This window comes from Sus scrofa, chromosome 6 (assembly GCF_054392235.1).
Source record: "Sus scrofa isolate SSC_HxYL_T2T_F1_AM1 chromosome 6, Sscrofa_HxYL_maternal_Yorkshire_Landrace_v2.0, whole genome shotgun sequence".
NCBI lineage: Eukaryota > Metazoa > Chordata > Mammalia > Artiodactyla > Suidae > Sus > Sus scrofa.
The window spans coordinates 14,918,731-14,934,328 of record NC_139388.1 but is presented as its reverse complement, the minus strand read 5'-3'; the positions used below and the strand labels follow the sequence as shown (position 1 = coordinate 14,934,328).

The window sequence follows — 15,598 nt, the reverse complement described above, 5'->3', positions numbered from 1 at the left end:
TTTTGGCTTGTAGATTTAATACTTGAACTGTTCTCTTTCTTTCAGAATAGAGTATCTCATTGAAAGTACATCTATAATTATCTTTAGAAGTTTTCATATATTAAGTTGTTTTTGCAAGGTGCTTGGCATAGAGCCATATTTCTTGCAATTATTTCAATCATGTTAGTATTTCCACACGTAATGATTGTACCCTTCTATTGTAGGATTATGCTCATATGTTGACCTGCGTTACTGAAAGAGAAAAGTTTATTGTGCCCATCAGAGCTAGAGGTGCACGAGCCATCCTAGATTTTCCTGACATGCTGAATTTTTCTACTTGCCCCGTCAAATACAGCACTCAGAAGATTCTGCTGGTGCGAAACATTGGCAACAAGGATGCTGTGTTTCATATCAAAACTCATAGGTATGCATTCCTTCAGCTCTTGTTTTCGATTGATTCTTGCTAAATCTCATCAGCACAAGTATAGAATAGCAGTCAGAATGCAAATGCTTTTTATAGTCTTCAGTTGCAGGGCTGGGAGACTTCACTGATGTGGGACAGACCTCCTCTTCATCCCATGAGGAAACCAAAATTCAAGGTTACCTGTTTAGGCACGGATGGTTTTCTGAAATGCTAGATAGGAGTCTTTCTATTTAGCATGGAGAATGGCTCATGGGAACCTATTAATAAACATATTTTGTTTTGACAGAACTTCGTAACTGGCTGTATTAATTTTCTACTGCTACTGTAACAAATTACCGTAAACTTCATGGCTTAAAACAACACAAATTTATTATTCAGCGTTTCAGTAAATCAGAAGCCTCACTGGACTAAAATCCAAGTGTCAGCAAATCTGTGTTCCTTTCTGAAGGCACGAGGGGAGGATCCATTTCTTTGTCTTTTCCAGTTTAGGGGCCACCCACAGTTTTGTCATCTGAAAAATGGGGAAACATGTAGTAGCCACTTTATAGGGTTGTTGTGAGGAACAAATGAAATAATAAACATAAACTGCTGTATATAGTAAGTGAAATATAGCAAACGTTTCTCCTTTTGTTGTTTCTTTAAAGGAGCTACTGCCCGCTGTAGTGGACAGAATAATGGCTCCTCAACTATGTGCATGTCCTAATCCCCAGAATCTGTGAATGTGTAGTGTTACATGACAAAGGGGGTTGTAGATGTGATTAAGGCTGCTAATCAGCTGATTTTAAAATGGGGAGATTATCCTGGGTTATCTGGGTGGGCCCAGTGTAATCACAAGTATCTTTGAAAATAGGAGGAGGAGGCAGAAGAAGAAGAGTTCAGAGTGATGAGATATGAAAAGAACTCAATCTGCTATTACTGGCTTTGAAGATGAGAAAATTGAGTGATAGAGAGGTTGTATATATGTGCCCAAGAGCACATAGCTAGTAAATGAAGGTGTTCGATTTTAATCTGGTTGTTTATGGGATAGCTACAGTGTAGTAGACACTGTGGGACAATATAAATATGATAGGACAATCTTTGCCCTCAAGGATCTCTCTTATAAGATGGTAAAGAACGACTGTTATGGGACACAAAGACATTGGCTGAATAGCAGGGCCATAAGAAGATTGGCCAGCTTGAGAAGACAGGACATAGAGGGTCGAGTTCTCTTCTATGACTTTTAAAAAATAGTACATGTATTGAGCTGGATCATGAGCTTGTTTCCAGAAGGGCTTTATTTGTGGAATCCTTTGCTAGTTTAAGGCCACATCTCTCCAGAAAGGATTAGCATTTGCTTCTGCTTGGTTCCCAAAGGATAGACTACATAGACCACCTCTGGTAATTTCCTCACTTAGGCATTCCAAACCTCAAACCTGCCTAAGACACATGTTCAAAGTTGTGAATTCCCTAGAGAGTCTTTGTTTCCATTGCTCACAACTAAGATAGACATTATTTTTCCTTGTGCTAATGGGAGAATGTTTTGGTAGCCCTTCAAGTTTCCTGGTTGTATATGGGGATTTTGTTACCAGCCTTCTGATTTGACCATTCCAGGACCTTGTCTTCTGCTCCATCAGGAATGTTAAAATCCAGACTTCAAGGGATCAGTGGATTAATGCTCTGGTTTTTATTTCCTCTGTGTTTTTGAACCCTGTGGGTTTGCTTTTTTTCTTTCTTTCTTTTTTTCTTTTCTTTTTTTTTTTTTTGCATGCTCAGATACACATTTATATAGGTTATATTTTATCCAGCTGTTCTATGTCTTTTCTGGTGTAGGCATTTTGAGGCTACTTGGTCTGACATATTTAAGTAGCAGGGATGCCAGAATATGGATTGAGGCACATTCCTCAGGAGGATATTTGTGTTTATTCTTCCTCGTGTCCCAGAAGCATCACTATCTCTGAACCATTTCATGTCGATTCAAGTTCCCATCTGGGATCACTTTTTTTTTCTGGCTAAAAAAACTGCTTTAATATTTCTTAGATGTAGTCAAAAGTCTCTTGGTTTTTGTCTACTTGGAAAAAAAGGTATTTTGCTTCATTTTTTGAAAGATTTCTCCTCAATATAGAATTGTGAAATGACAGTTATGTATACACATTTCTTAGTACTTTGAAGATACCACATCATTGTCTTTTGGCTTACATTTTTCTAATGAGAAGTCTGCTGTGATTCCTAGCTTTGTTCCTCTGTATGTAATTATTGAACTGCCTTCAAGGTTTTGTCTTTATATTTGGTTTTTAGTAGTTTGAATGTGATATATCTAAGTGTGGATTTTGTTTTTGGTTTTTGTTTTAAGGATTTATTTTGCTTTTATTTAGTTTTGATTTAACTCCTGTGTGAGATTCTCTGAACTTCCTGAATTCTTTATTCTTAGAAAATCTCAGCCATTATCTCTTCAAGTGTTCCTTTTGTTCCATCTTCTCTCACCATTTCTTTTGCTCATAGGAAAGTTCTGTCCACCACAGGTGCAATAGTCTGCATATGTCTCATCTCCTTTAGCAGCAGGAAATTGTCCATTTTTGTTTGCCCTGCAACTTCAGCTTTCTGGTAGGTTTGAGAAAAATCATGATTTTTATTGTTTATTTAGTTTTTTTCATTTTGGGGGTTGGGGAAAAACACTCTTTCCAGCTCTCTCTACCCAAGATGGAAGCAGGACACTGACCCACTTTAGATAAATCAACTATCAAAGGCAAAGGAAAAATTCTTTTGAAAATCATTGTCTCCTAACATTCTCAAAGTGCTTATACAGCCTTTGTTTGTTATTTAATGATGAGACTCATGTATTTTGATTGAAGGAGAGGAGAGCAAGTTGTTCAACTGGTTCACCAAGAGCCAAGCTCTTTTGATTAACAAAAATCTCTTATAACCACTATCCATAATACACATTAAAAACTTCCTTTTATATGTGATGTTGTTCTAATGAAAAAGAGAATCCACCTAAGGTGGAGAAACAAGTGTAGGCAGCATACCTTCCTGAACTATTGGGCTGAATCTTAAAAACTACACATAAATGCCAATTCTTACATATTACATTCATGTAAAGTGAAATAAAATCACAAATTGAATAGTGTGAAATTGCAGGGAAAAAATCTAAAGCTTTTCTCTCCATGTAACTATGAATGTGAATCCTCTTTTCCTAATAGAGAAACACTTCTAAGGTAAAACGGTGAGCTAACTCAAGGGCTAGCTTGAGGAATCATAATGGCATTAGAAACTCTAGTCCAACCTTCCCATATTACAGACAGAAGAACCAAAGTCTGAGAAGGGAAATAACTTATCCAAGTTCCCCCAGTAAATTAATAACAAAACCTGGATTAAGACAAACATGGGCCAGTTCTGGGCTTATTTACCCTCAGATCCATTCCTCACCCTTCTCTGGCTCAGCTCAGTATCAGTTGTGGCTGTGTTAGCCCCCACCAGCCTCCAGGGACTGCTGGATTCCAGCTGGAAGGAGACTGGAAAGTAGAAAGAAGCCAGAGTATTTCTGATTTCAGCAGAGTCCCCAGCAAGCAGCAGCAGCTCATTTATGATTCTAGCTCCAGGCAGACAGACCTGCCATGGTCCCAACTTCTGCCATGCCCCTAGGATCTGGTAATTCATTCTCCACTTCTTTTGTCTCCAGCCCTGTGGTGGTGATGGCTTAGTGCTATCACTAGTCCCTGAGCTTTCTCACCACCTTATGCTGAGTTTCTCTGGTTTTCATCTGCTTTGTAACAAAGTCTTTCAATTATATTTCCTATTTATTTTTGTCTTCCTGTTTAGACTGTGCATGAAATGGTAGTTTTATGTTCCTTCCACGAAATAAGTGTTTTCCAACCATGATGTCAGTTCTGTGAGCTACCTCAAATCCTTCCAATAAATCCTTTTTCTATCTCAGTTAGCCAGAATTGGCTTTTGTTGTTTGCTACTGAGAAATCGAACGACTACAATGAGAAAGGTTATGATGAATTTGTAGTCGTGCTGTATGGGATCAGAATCTCTGGGGAGATTCCCTGACAAGTATCCATTCTAAAAAAAACAAAAAAACAAAAAAACAAAAAAACGCATGTGTGATTGTGATGCCCAGACACACAATGTAGTTAAGGACCACTCTTTCAAAGTGATTGTCAATAGACATAGTAGAGCAGTGGATCCAGTTTGAGAATTTGGAGGAAAAAACCCAGGGTTTATAGTCATGATTTTGCTACTTTTATAGTCACTATACAGTTAAAAATAATATCTCACAGAAAATTGTTTAAAAAAGAAATCATATTCTTTTCACTGAAATAATGATTTAATTAATGGTTAAATTATAAATGGTTAGGTTCATATACATTATGAAAAATAAAGCTTTATGTGTCTGTTGATCCCATTAGAATGTAAGCTTCTTAAATGCAAGGATTGTATCTCTTTTCATTTGTATGTCTCCAGCCTCTAGCAAAGTGTCTGGAATAAATAAGTGCTCAATAAATGTTTATAAGATGCCTAACCAACCATATATCATGACGGCAGAGCTACAACTATAAACCTCTACAATAATTTAAAATAAAAAACATGCTCCAAGTACTATAAAAAAAGGCATAATGTTTTTTACACTAATAAAATGAGCCGCAATGTGCTATAAAATATACAGAGAACGTTAACAATTACTCTTCAACTTTATTGCAAATTTGACCTGAAACTCTCGAAGGTACCAGAATAACTTTGACTATTAAGGTAGGATTAATTTTGGAAAGTAAAATAGAAAGGATTAAGAAGCAATTCAAAATCTAAAACCTCAATTTAGAATCAGTTAATAAGAAAGATTATCTGAAGGAAAAATATGAATATTACATTCAGTATTTAATATAATAGAACCAATATTTAGTCTTCTTCTAAAATATTGAATCACTTGGATGGAATAGTTTTTAGTTCCTAAGAGCAGTTCGTAGTGGATTAAAGAAAAACTCAAAATCTTTCTCGTGGCTCATGTTTTTTCACAAACCTGCATTCCCTCCCTTAATCAAGTATTCAGTATTAATGAGGATGTGATATGAAAACCAAACATTTTGGCAGACAAAGTCAGCCTTATACCCTGGAGGAGCAATACCTTTTACCTCTTAAAAGAGCATTTTCTGGTACTTGATATTCTCCAGCCTATTCATCCTGTCTGCCTTTAGTAAAATGAAGTACAAAATCAAATTATAGACAATGTTTAAGTATCAGAATGTAGCATACTCTATCCAATTAATGTCTGATTTATTGAGGAAGCTTAGGCAGCTCTAAGTAGCAATGGCTATCTCAGGTGATTTTCTAACTACTGAAGAAGTTGAGGGTAATATAAGCTCAACAATTAGCACACAATGAAAGACTGTCTTACCACTATATGGAATTAGGATTTCTGGAGGCCCTAAGAAGAGTCTCTTTGTGCATAGAAAATTAGCTTAGGTTCTCTAATGTAATACTATCCAATTTATTTTAAAACTGTTCTTTTGCTGCTAAGAAATATTTGAAAAGAAAATGAAAGAACAATGTAGGAAGCAAAATACTAGGAAGTAGGGAAGCAGAGATAGAAGAAAATGTTACGGTGTTGTTCCCAAAGGCAGGAAACTGGGAAATCTGAAGAAGGAAAGAGCTTTCAAGATGGTGAGACTCGCCTTCATCTTCCATCAAGATTCTTGAGATACCAAAAGTCTGCCCTTTTTCTCTTCCTCCAAGATGTTATAAAGATTAATTAAAGGTTGGAGATATTTTTTATTTCCCTTTAAAAGTTGATTATAATTTAATTTGGCAACCTCCTTTAAGAGGCTCCTAGGAGTAAAGAGCTATCTATGCATGAGGTGCTGAGAGACACAAAGATGAACCTAACCCAGTGGCTTCCACATTCAGAGGGCTTTTGAGGTAGGCAGAAGGAACTTGAACTTGAAGGCAGGCTTCCATCCCTGCTTTACCACTACCTAGTTGGGTAGCTTTGGGCCAGTGGCCTGCCTTTTTGGAGCATCTGTTTTCTCATGTCTCAAATGCAAATAATAAGACCTGCTTTCTCAAGGCTTTTTAAGGATTAAAAGATTGACAGCTATAAAGTGCCCAGTGTAGTACCCAGCATAGAGTAGGTAGGTGCTTGTAAAATTTTGGTTGCTTTCTCTTTTCCTTTATCTCAAGAGTCTCTAGCTATTGATAGAGCCAGGCATGAAAACTAATTATAGTACAAGGTGAACTAAAGAAGTAAAAGTTAAAGTTACAGCCTCTCAGAGGAAGGAGACATTATTAAGAGGGAGAATCATTAAAGAGTCTGCTTAAGAGGTGATTTAGCGTCTGGGCTGAGATGTGTGACTTTGAAAGGAATATGACATGGAAAATGGTGAGTGCTCCTACGTGACTCTGGAAGTTCTGGAATGTCCATGAAGAGGGGCACTGTCTGGCTGTAAGGGAGAGGAAGTACAGTACTAGGAAAGGCGAGGGTGAGAGACTAAAGCTCTCTCCCATTCTGTCCAACCCCAGTCTGTTGTGGAGTGTGGCAGGTGTATAGGATATTTGGACAGATGTATCTGTTTAATGAGAAGGCCACAACTGGATAGGAAAAGATCGTGTGGCCCCTTGAATATCTAGGACTTTGAAGTTTGTTACATAGATTATGGTGGTCCACTGAAGGGGGCCATTGATGTGTTAGGTCCTGTGTGTATTTTTTATAGTATTTCTAGAGTATTGTGAGGGATTGAAAGGAGAATGATACAAACTTGAACTCATCTAAATACCCAAGATCATCCTCTGGCTCCTTTTTCATTTAGGGACTGCCAAAGAGAAGATAACAATAGCAATAACAAAAATAATCATAAACATTTGTTTAGTATTTCCTATGTGCCAGACATTATTCCAAGCATTTTAGACTCCTTTAATCCTCACTACAACACTATGAAGTGGGTGCTTTCACTACCCTTATTTTATAGATGAGGTGATTTGCCCAAAGTCATGGCCGAACCAGATTTAGAATTTATTCAGTTGGCTCCAGCCTAGTAACTACTACCTTGTGGTGCCCCTACAGCACTGCCTGGGGTTTCTTGGAGGACTGGTGCTGAAGGTATGGGAAAAGGACAGACACAGGGATGGGAAAGTAGAAAGGAGAGGGCCGTCCAGAGAAAATAAATGATTGCCCATGGTAGGAAGCATAACAGGTCCTGCAGTGATAATCTCAGGTAGCACCAAGTGCTACCTTTGCTGTAAACTGTGTACCCCCAGAGAAGAAAGCTTAGATCTTCTGAAATTCACTTCTCTATCTAAGGGACGATTTAAGGAATGAAGACTCTAAAAAAACCATTGTGTGAAAGAAGTAAAAAATCAGAAACAACTTAGCCGGGCAGATACGTTGTCCAACACATTACTGAAAAACTAGCAATTTAAAGAAGTGAAATGGACCATAAAACATAATTTAATGGACTGGGTTTCCCATTTAGAAGGAAGAGCTCTGTAAGTTATTTAAGATATTTCATGCTCAGATCCAGCTTCTCTCTAACTAGTCCTTTCTAGGACAATTAAACTTAACCATTTCCTGGGCGTTCCTGCTGTGGCTCAGCAGTAATGAATCTGACTAGTATCCATGAGGACACGGGTTCAATCCGTGGCCTCACTCAGTGGGTTAAATATCTGCTGTTGCCGTGAGCTGTGGTGTAGGTTGCAGACACGGCTCAGATCAGGCCAGTGATTACAGCTCTGATTCAACCCCTAGCCTGGAAATTTCCATATGCCTCATGTGCAGTCCTAAAAAGAAAACAAACAAACAAACAAAAAACCCAACCATAACCATTTCCTTTTTGCAAATCCACCCTACCTTTGCATAAGGTCTACATGCCCAAACTCTGTATTCAGGACACAGAGCATGTCCCCAGTTTGCCTTGCCAAATGCTCTCTGCCCTTCTCCAGCTTACTCTCACCCAGGACGCTGACCTGTTTGGCACACACCAGGTTCTCGTGCCTTTGGTTTCTGGTTGGGTTCAGCCAACAAGAGTCCCAGCAGGCAGTCACAGGGGATGTGAAGTCAGGATCCTTCTCTGCCTAGTGTCTTACATGTCAGGGTCCCTGGGCCGGCTGTCTCTATTGACCAAAGCTCTTTGTGCCTCATAAGGAAGCTTTCTCTTAGGCATCTGATGGGTTTCAAAACCACTCCTTCTCCTTGGCCCTTCGGACTTAGAAAGGGTAATAGTTCTGTTGTTAATAACCCTGGGCCATTGCACTGTCTCTTGTAATTTCTCTACACCCCTTCCTCTCTTTTAAATAGACCCTTTGTTAAACTGTCCTCGCCTTATCCTCCTGTGATTGTATGTTCACTTTCCTTTTGAGACTCTGATATATTTTTCTGTTATAAAACCCTCTCTTCTCATAACTTTTGCAAAATTTGACTTTGAAGGTACTGTTCTTTTGCAAATTACAGTATTTGCATGCATATTATAAGTTTGTTCTTTACTGGAATCACTCATTGAATGTTAAGAGAATGGCTGAATGACAAGGATATAATAAGAATATTAGGCATCATTTAAGTTTTTTTTACATTTGCTGATCTATTACTGTTATTTTAATATTAAAACTAAAGTTCTCTCACATGAGGGGGAAGTATATCTCTGAATCACTGAATTGTGGTGTCAGGTCTGTGCTCTCTGCAGAGTTAGAACTCCTGACTTCTCTCCACCACCCCTCACACTACGCAGGCTTGTGTTCTGATGGTATGTTTCCATGTGTGTTGCAGGCCCTTCTCTATAGAGCCATCTGTTGGAACTCTTAATGTAGGAGAGTCAATGCAAATGGAAGTGGATTTTCAGCCACAGACAGTGGGCAATCACAGCCAAAGGCTTATCGTGGGTTATGATACAGGTATGCATTATTCTTTGTTAAAAGTTCTACGTGTTAAGAAAGGTCAGATGGAAAAATACGATGAAGCAAAATGGGAATTGGTTATTTGGCTGCATTAGAGTCAGCTAAGATTCTCAACATAGAAACTAAAGAATGAAATAATGCTGAGCCAGATATAAATCCCACCTAACAGTTTCTCCAGTGCTTGAAAGCCTGAGCAATACAGGGTTCAAAAGGAAGGGAAGGATCCTGTAACAGAAGTTAACTGGTAGATTGAGGTTATTTATATGTAAATGGAAACTTGTAGGTCACTTAATATCCTATGGATTTTCCATTTACGACTGCATTTGTCTAACATTTGAAAATATAAACCCAGTTCAAAATGTTCTTGCGTCTGCCCTCTAGTCTATGTTAGATCTGGTTACTTTAATCCTTAGAATATGCAGATATCTCACATAATATTCACTTAAATCCAGCACTCTATTTCCACTAGCAATTTCTTGAAGGCTTAATAATAATTCACTTATATTTTGTTATTATTGAAGTATGGTTGATTTACAGCATTGGACCAATTTCTGCTGTACAGCAAAATGACCCACTCACACATATATGTACATTCCCTTTTTTATATTATCTTCCATCATTGTCTATCCCAAGAACTAAATATAGTTCCCTATGCTATAGAGTAGGATCTCATTGGTAATCCATGTAATAGTTTGCATCTATTAACCCCAAACTCCCAGTCCATCCCATTCTCTCCCCGCACCCCGCCCCTTGGCAATCACAAGTCTATTCTGTATGTCTGTGAGTCCGTTTCTGTTTTGCATAGGTTCATTTGTGCCATATTTTAGATTCCATATATGTGATATCATATGGTATTTGTCTTTCTCTTTTTGACCTATTTTGCTTAGTATGATAATCTCTAGTTGCATCCATGTTGCTGCAAATGGCATTATTTCATTCCTTTTTATGACTGAGTTGGATTCAGTTGTTTATATGTACCACATCTTATTAATCGATTCATCTACCAATGGACATTTAGGTTGCTTACATGCTGTGGCTATTGTGAATAGTGCTTCTAGGAACATAGGCATGCATATGTCTTTTTTAATTATAGTTTTGTCTGGATATATACTCAGGGGTTGGATTGTTGGATCTTATGGTAGTTTTATGTTTAGTTTTCTGAGGAATCTCCATACTGTTTTCCACAGTGGTTGTGCCAGATAATTCACTTTTTGTGTTTGCAGATATTTAGTCTGTGGTCATATAAACTGCATGTACATCATGCAGGTCTCCAAAGTTGGTTTTCAAATTAATACTTATTACTACTATTTATTAGTTCATAACTCTCTTCATTTCCTTCTGACTTCTTTTTTACCTATTCATGTTGATTGTCTGTATCAGAAGGGCACCGTAGGGAGAAAGCAGAAGTGCACAGCCAGGGAAAGTGCAACACAGGACATCTGGGTCACAGTTAAGCGTTGCTGGATTTATGGATGCATATCTGTGCAAGACCATTAAAGCCCTTGCCTAAGGACCTGAGTGTGGTTAAGTGGTTCTGCCTCCACACTGGCCAGCATAACAGCCCATAATCAGTGGCATAATATACATTTCTTATCTTTTAGTGTTGTCCACAATTCACTGGATGCTAGTAAGACAAAGCTAATCTGGACTTGCTGAAGCAAAAGGGGGAAGTTTGGGCTCATTTAACCCAACAGAAGATTTTTGCACAGCACATAACCCATCAGGGATGTCAGTTTTCCGAAGTAGTGCCAATTTACACTCTCCTCTACAAAGCATGGGAGTTCCAGTTGCTTCACATTCATGTTTCTTCATGATGCTTTACCTCCTCCCCCACACATAATGTTGTATTGTTCATTTTAGGCATACTAGAGGTATAAGGGGATGTCTTCTGGCGGTTTTCATTTTCATTTCTCTAATGATGGGTGAATGATGTTGAGCATCTTTTCATGTGCTTACTGGCTTTTCATATATCATTTTAAATTAAGTGTTCAAGTCTTTCGCTCATTTTTTTATTGAGTTGTTTTTCCTTTTATCATTAATTTGTGAGAGCACTTTATAACTTGTTCTGATACTGGTCATTTGGCAGATATATGTGTTGTTGATTTTCTTTGCCAGTCTGTAGATTGCCTTTTCATTTCCTTAATGCTATTTCTTGATGAGCTGAAATGTTTAATTTTGATGAGTCCACATTATCATTTTTTCTTTTAGGATTAATGCTTTTTCCCTTCTTACTAAATCTTTGCTTTTTCTAAGATAATGAATGTATTCTCCTGTATTTACTTTTAGAAGGGCAATGGTTTTAGCTGCCATGTTTAAGTTAATGATCTGTCTTTGATTTCTTTTTGTATAAGTATCAGGTACAGACTGTGTATTTTTTTTCCTCCCATATGGATTATTAGTTCTTCTCCATTCTATTATCCTGTTCAGGAATTCCAACTAGTTAATGTACTATTCTTTTTTTTTTTTTTTGGCTGTTTTAGAGCCACACCCACTCCACATGGAAGTTCTCAGGCTAGGATTGAATTGGAGCTACAGCTGCCAGCCTACACCACAGCCACAGCAACGCAGGATCCAAGCCACATCTGTGACCTACACCACAGCTCACGCCAATGCCGGATCCTTAACAAACTGAGTGAGGCCAGAGATCAAACCTGCAACCTCATGGATCCTGGTCAGGTTCATTAACCCTTAGCCACGAAGGGAACTCCCTATTATTCTATTGCTTAACCTACTATTAGTCTATTATTTATTTCTTTCAACCTTAATTTTATGTTTTCCATTTCTTTGTAAACTGCTCTGGATGCTTTCTTCCTATCTATTACAGCATTCAATAATTCCCTCTTCAGTGAAGACTCATCTGCTAAGTTTTAATTTTCCAATCATTATAACTATTTTAATTTTTGAAAGTTTTATTTGGTTCCTGTCAAATCTTTTTTTTTTTTTTTTTTTTTTTTTTTTGTCTTTTTGCCTTTTCTTGGGCCACTTCCACAGCATATGGAGGTTCCCAGGCTAGGGGTCGAATCGGAGCTGTAGCCACCGGCCTACACCAGAGCCACAGCAATGCAGGATCCGAGCCGTGTCTGCGACCTACACCACAACTCATGGCAACACCGGATCCTTAACCCACTGAGCAAGGCCAGGGATTGAACCCCACAACCTCATGGTTCCTAGTCAGATTCATTAACCACTGAGCCACGACGGGAACTCCGGTTCTTGTCAAATCTAATTGCTCTCTACTCTTTTGTTTTTCACATTTCCCTTTTATTTCTTAAATATATTGAACATAGTTATTTATATTCTGTATCTGACAATTTAAACATATTAAATCTGCTCATTTATTTATTTATTTTCCCATTTGTTGTTTCTTATGATTTTTAATCATGGTATCTGTAGAGGAGGAAAAATATATTTCCCTTTTAGGTTTTTTTAAGATAGGGCCCCTGTAACAAAACAAGAAAAACAGATTAACAAGAGAAAAACATAAAGGTTTATTTAATATAAGTTCTATGTGGTAAGCGAGTGTTCATAGGGAAATGAAGCCCTGAAGAAGCAGTAAGATCTGAATGTATTTATGCTAGATTTGATGAAGAGCACAGAGTCACAGGGTAATGTGATAGGACAAAAAAGGGTTAGCGCTAAGTGGAGTAAACTGAGGAAACAGGGCGCCCTGTTTATTCATATTCCTCTTAGTGTCCCTCTAAATTTGAAGGTAAGGATGTGTCTTCCCACTGAGTACTGGAGGACACTTCTCACTTGGAGGATCTCATGACCTGCATCAGGGGGAAGTTAAGAAAATCCGTCTTAGCAGTTCCTGTTGTGGCTCTGTGGGTTAAGAACCCGACATTGTGTCCATGAGGATGAGGGTTTGATCTCTGGCCTCACTTAGTAGGTTAAGAGTCCGGCATTGCCACAAGCTGTGGCGTAGGTCACAGATGTGACTGGGATCCAGTGTTGCTCTGGCTGTGGGGTAGGCCTGCAGCTGCAGCTCTGATTCAGTCCCTAGACCTGGAACTTCTATGTGTCACAGGTGCGGCTGTAAAAAGGAAAAAAAAAAAAATCCCTCTTGCACTTGCTGTTGCTTATATTCCTTCCACTTGAGTTATTCAGTTTGCCAAGGTGCCATATTCGGGGTAGTGTGCCCCGAAAGCCATCATTTCCTATGCCTCTTTGTGTTTTGAAGTTTTTAAATTTAGCATTCTGACCTTGGGCAGGGCCCTGAACTTTATGTCCAGTCCTAGGCACCCAATGTAGTGGTTAAAGCAAAAGTTCAAGAGTTAACAAAAAGCCACTAGGGCAAAGGACAGCCTTGGCACTAGATTATTTCCTGATATTCTTCACTTCATTTTGATGTCCTTATTTTCCTATCAGGTTAGTGATTGATTATAAAGTAATTTCAAAAATATTAAGTATTTAGTTATTTCAATCCCCAGTTCAATTTGCTGTTTAAAACTGACTCTAGGTATGTCTCTTTTCATATTACTCAGCAATATTTATGCAGTAGTTCATCTTTTTCTACTTTACAAAGTTTTCTTTCTTCTTTCGTCTTTTTAGGGCCGGACCTGTAGCATACAGAAGTTCCCAGGATAGGGGTCGAATTGGAGCTGCAGCCACAGCAATGCCAGATCCAAGCTGTGTCTGTGACCTACACTGCAGCTCATGGCAGCACCAGATCCTTAGACCACTGAGCAAGGGCAGGGATCAAACCCATGTCTTCATGGGTGTGAGTTGGGTTACTGCTGTGCTATAGTGGGAACTCCATGAAGCTTTCTGTATTGTCACATTTTAAACACAGTTTATCCCTGCCTGTATTTAGGTTTTCTGTAATTTCCCTCAGCAGTATTCTGGGTATAAATCTGGAACATTTTGAGTATATTTATTCCTACATATTCATTCATCTTTGATGATCATGTAAGTAATTTTTTATTACTTTTTATTGAGGTATGATTTAGATACAATAAGATGCATTGATCTTAAATTTACAGTTTGATGCATTTTGACAGGTGTAAATATCTGTATAACCCATTCGTGATATAGAACATCTGTCACCTCAGAAAGTTCCCTCGTGCTCCTTCCCAATCAATCTCTCCATCCCCAATCCCAGAATTCCGGTCTTTTTCACCCTGTATTAGCTTTGCTTGTTCTTAGACTTCAGATAAATGTACTCATATAGTATACACTCTATTATGTTGGTTTCTTTCATTCAGCATAATGTTTTTGAAATTTATTCACATTATTGTGTGTTTTGGTACTTTCCTTTTTATTCCTGAGCAGTATTCCACCGTATGGTTATACACAGTTTATCCATTCTCCTGTTAAGGTAACTTTGAATTGTTCAAAGTTGTGGGCTATTATGAATAAAGCTTTAATAACTATTATCACACAAGTCATGTCTGTACATCTCTGTGTGTGTACATTTGATTTATTTCTCCTGGATTAAGTATTTGGGAGTAGAATTGCTGGATCATAGAGAAGATATATGCTTGACTTTATAAGAAACTTGCAAACAGTTTTCTAAAGTGGTTGAAGTAGTTTACATTCCCACCAACAGCGTATGAGGGTTTCGTATTACTCCACATCCTCATCAACTCTTGGTCATGTCAGTGTTTTTTTTTTTTTAAACTGAAGTATAATTGACTTACAATATTATAAAGTTTCAGGTGTTCAACACAGGGATTTGATTATTTTTATGTATTGCAAAATGATCACCATGATAAGTCTAATGACTCTCTGTCACCACACAAAGTTACTACAATATTATTGATTATATTCACTGTATAGTTGATGTTGTGTATTACGTCCCTATGACACTGATTTTATAGCCGAAAGTTTGTATCTTCTTCTTCTTCTTTTTTTTTTTTTTTTTTTTTTTGGGTCTTTTTAGGACTGCATCCACGGCATGTAGAGTTTCCCAGGCTAGGGATCAAATCAGAGCTGTAGCTGCCAGCCACAGCCACAGCCACAGCCACAGCCACGCCAGATCCAAGCTGCGTCTGCGAACATGGCAGTTCACAGCAATGCTGGATCCTTACCCCACTGAGAGAGGCTAGGGATCGAACCTGTGTCCTCATGGACACTAGTCAGATTCGTTTCCACTGAGCCACCACGGGGACTCTGAAAGTTTGGACCTCTTCATCCCCTGTCCCTATTTTGTCCATCCGTCCATTCCCCTCCCCTATGGCAGCAATCACTTTGTTCCCGGCATCTGAGTGTGTTTCTGTTTTGTTATGTTTATTCATTTGTTCTGTCTTAATTTTAGTCATTTTAGTGAAAGTGAAGTGGTATCCTTCTTTAAATTTGCATTTCTCTAATGACGTATAATGTTTAGTAACTTTTCATGTG

The 15,598-nt window shown here is 38.2% G+C and overlaps 1 protein-coding gene across 6 annotated transcripts in view; it reads left to right on the top strand.

Annotated features, from left to right (window-relative positions):
- HYDIN (HYDIN axonemal central pair apparatus protein) overlaps nucleotides 1-15,598 on the top strand; it is a 549,453-nt gene that overhangs the window by 244,251 nt on the left and 289,604 nt on the right. For 5 of the 6 annotated variants that reach the window (XR_014805538.1, XR_014805539.1, XM_084959659.1 and 2 more), the window contains 2 exons: nucleotides 204-403; nucleotides 9,132-9,256. Coding sequence is in view for 4 of the 6 variants with exons in the window: in XM_084959659.1 (XP_084815785.1) it covers nucleotides 204-403; nucleotides 9,132-9,256 (325 nt within the window). In the remaining 2 variants the exon portion in view is untranslated. The remainder of the gene's footprint in view (nucleotides 1-203; nucleotides 404-9,131; nucleotides 9,257-15,598) is intronic. The other variant, XM_084959660.1, reaches the window with a different exon arrangement.